Source organism: Chrysochloris asiatica, unplaced genomic scaffold (genome assembly GCF_000296735.1).
Source record: "Chrysochloris asiatica unplaced genomic scaffold, ChrAsi1.0 scaffold00009, whole genome shotgun sequence".
NCBI classification, from domain to species: Eukaryota; Metazoa; Chordata; class Mammalia; order Afrosoricida; family Chrysochloridae; genus Chrysochloris; species Chrysochloris asiatica.
The window spans coordinates 29,726,623-29,728,468 of NW_006408527.1; the positions used below are offsets into that span (position 1 = coordinate 29,726,623).

At 36.0% G+C, this 1,846-nt stretch overlaps 2 protein-coding genes across 2 annotated transcripts in view; both read right to left on the reverse strand.

Moving 5' to 3' along the window:
• The window catches only part of CFHR5 (complement factor H-related 5), a 138,205-nt gene extending 136,520 nt beyond the window's left edge, over positions 1 to 1,685 (reverse strand). Inside the window, exon 1 of the mRNA XM_006834190.1 lies at positions 1,520 to 1,685. Within this exon, the coding sequence (XP_006834253.1) occupies positions 1,520 to 1,685 (166 nt within the window). The remainder of the gene's footprint in view (positions 1 to 1,519) is intronic.
• The window catches only part of LOC102824771 (complement factor H-like), a 522,059-nt gene that overhangs the window by 481,298 nt on the left and 38,915 nt on the right, over positions 1 to 1,846 (reverse strand). The window lies entirely within an intron of this gene.

Here is a 1,846-nt window from a genome sequence, read left to right on the forward strand (position 1 = left end):
ACAGCATCTGATGTGAACTGTAGCACACCTGTCCAGCAACATAAGAATGGGCATGGGTAATTTAAGGAAAGGTAATCAATTCACTTTTGAGAGTCTGTTGTTATTGTTTAATATTTGCCTTCTATAAATAATCATGAGTTTTATTTTGCCTACACTGTGTAACTGTCCCATGTACCCATAAATGTCACAGATAAAATGTAGCACCCATGGAATGGGTGATACCAGTGGGTGTATAGATACCCCATTTATAACAGTCTGATGGCTGCCTGTAGTTTAAGAGACAGCCTAGGTACATGTGCAAAGTAGACAGACCAACATATGGGCATATAGTGGCATTGTCATTTGCTTACTTATATCTGAAAAACGAAATAAAACATGTGAATTCCTTGTCTGACATTTTGTAATTTTTCTTCTTCTCTCAATCACCAAATATATCCCAAATAGGTCCTTGGTTCTGCACCTCTTCAGTCTTTACTGTACCTGAATATCCACCATTTCTCACCATGCATTGACTTCCTATCTTAACTACCACCTGCTCAAAATCCAGGAACAACAACAACAAAACTCTCAATATACAAATCTATTAAAAGCATTAGATCGATCGATGCAATTCTAGTATGCCCTAAAATAAAATAATCTGAATACTCTTGCCTTTGCCTCCTCTCCATCTCCAGCTAATACAATTCTCTCACATCCTGCAGAGATTCTTTTTTATTTGACATTTCCCAAATAGAGGCTTAGCTTTATAGCTTTGCTCATATTATTTCCTTTATTTGGAACACTCTACATCCACTCATTTTACAAAGATTAAATACTATTTTGTATCCCTGGAAAACCGTAAATGTACAAGAGAATTTCAGAAGAGTTCAGAGAAAATGTTGGTATCTGAAATGAAGTTCTTGATAGGAACTAAAAAAACTAGAAATCAAGGTGGGAAAAAGCAGAAAGTTACGAGTAAAACCACAGAAAAGGTTGTGATGAATCATAAAATGATAATGGGTACCCAGCTTTAAACCATCTGAAAGATTGCATATAGGATTACTTGAAACAATTTACAGTTTAATGACCAATCTGTAGTGTATGTATGTGAACCATTGGAAATATTACTTTGATGCACTGTTGTAAATATAGATTATTATCTTTAGCCTTTATAATCCGGTGGTGGTGGCATGCTATGGATTCGGTTCCAACTCATAGTGACCCTGTATAAAGTTTCTGAGGCTGTACATCTTTACAGAAGTAGAAACCACAACTTTCTTTGGTGAAACAGCTGGCTAGGCTGGCAGTTTCTAACTACTGACTTTGAGGTTAACAGCCTGACTTATAACCACTACTCTACCAAAGGGCCTTATTTAAATGCTATCTCCTCCTGTTTACATTAAATCCTGAGATATCTTGGTTCTAATCATTCCTTAGCAATGCCTCTAGGTAATTAAAATAACACCTTATAAGGGACATATACAGATTATATTATCCCCAAAAATAAATTCCTGAAAGAAAGAAAATGAATAGAACTTACCATAGCACGTGGGTGTATCAGACCATCCATCATTACCACATACTAAAGAGCCTGTGGTGTTTCCACCTGCATTTTCATAGCCACCTCTGCATTCATAGTCCAGCTTGTCATTGAGTTTAAACCTTGTGCCATTACTTTTGGCTCTGGCATTTTCAAATTTTGGCATTTCACAAAATTCTAGTGCATGATAAAATTGAGGATTTCATGTCATGTTATTTAATGGGCAAGCCAACTGGGTAAATCCCATGTCAGAAACAAAAGTGCTTTCCAATTATGTACCTTTGAAATGTGATCTAAGAAAACCAAAGATAAATCGTCTCCTAAAAT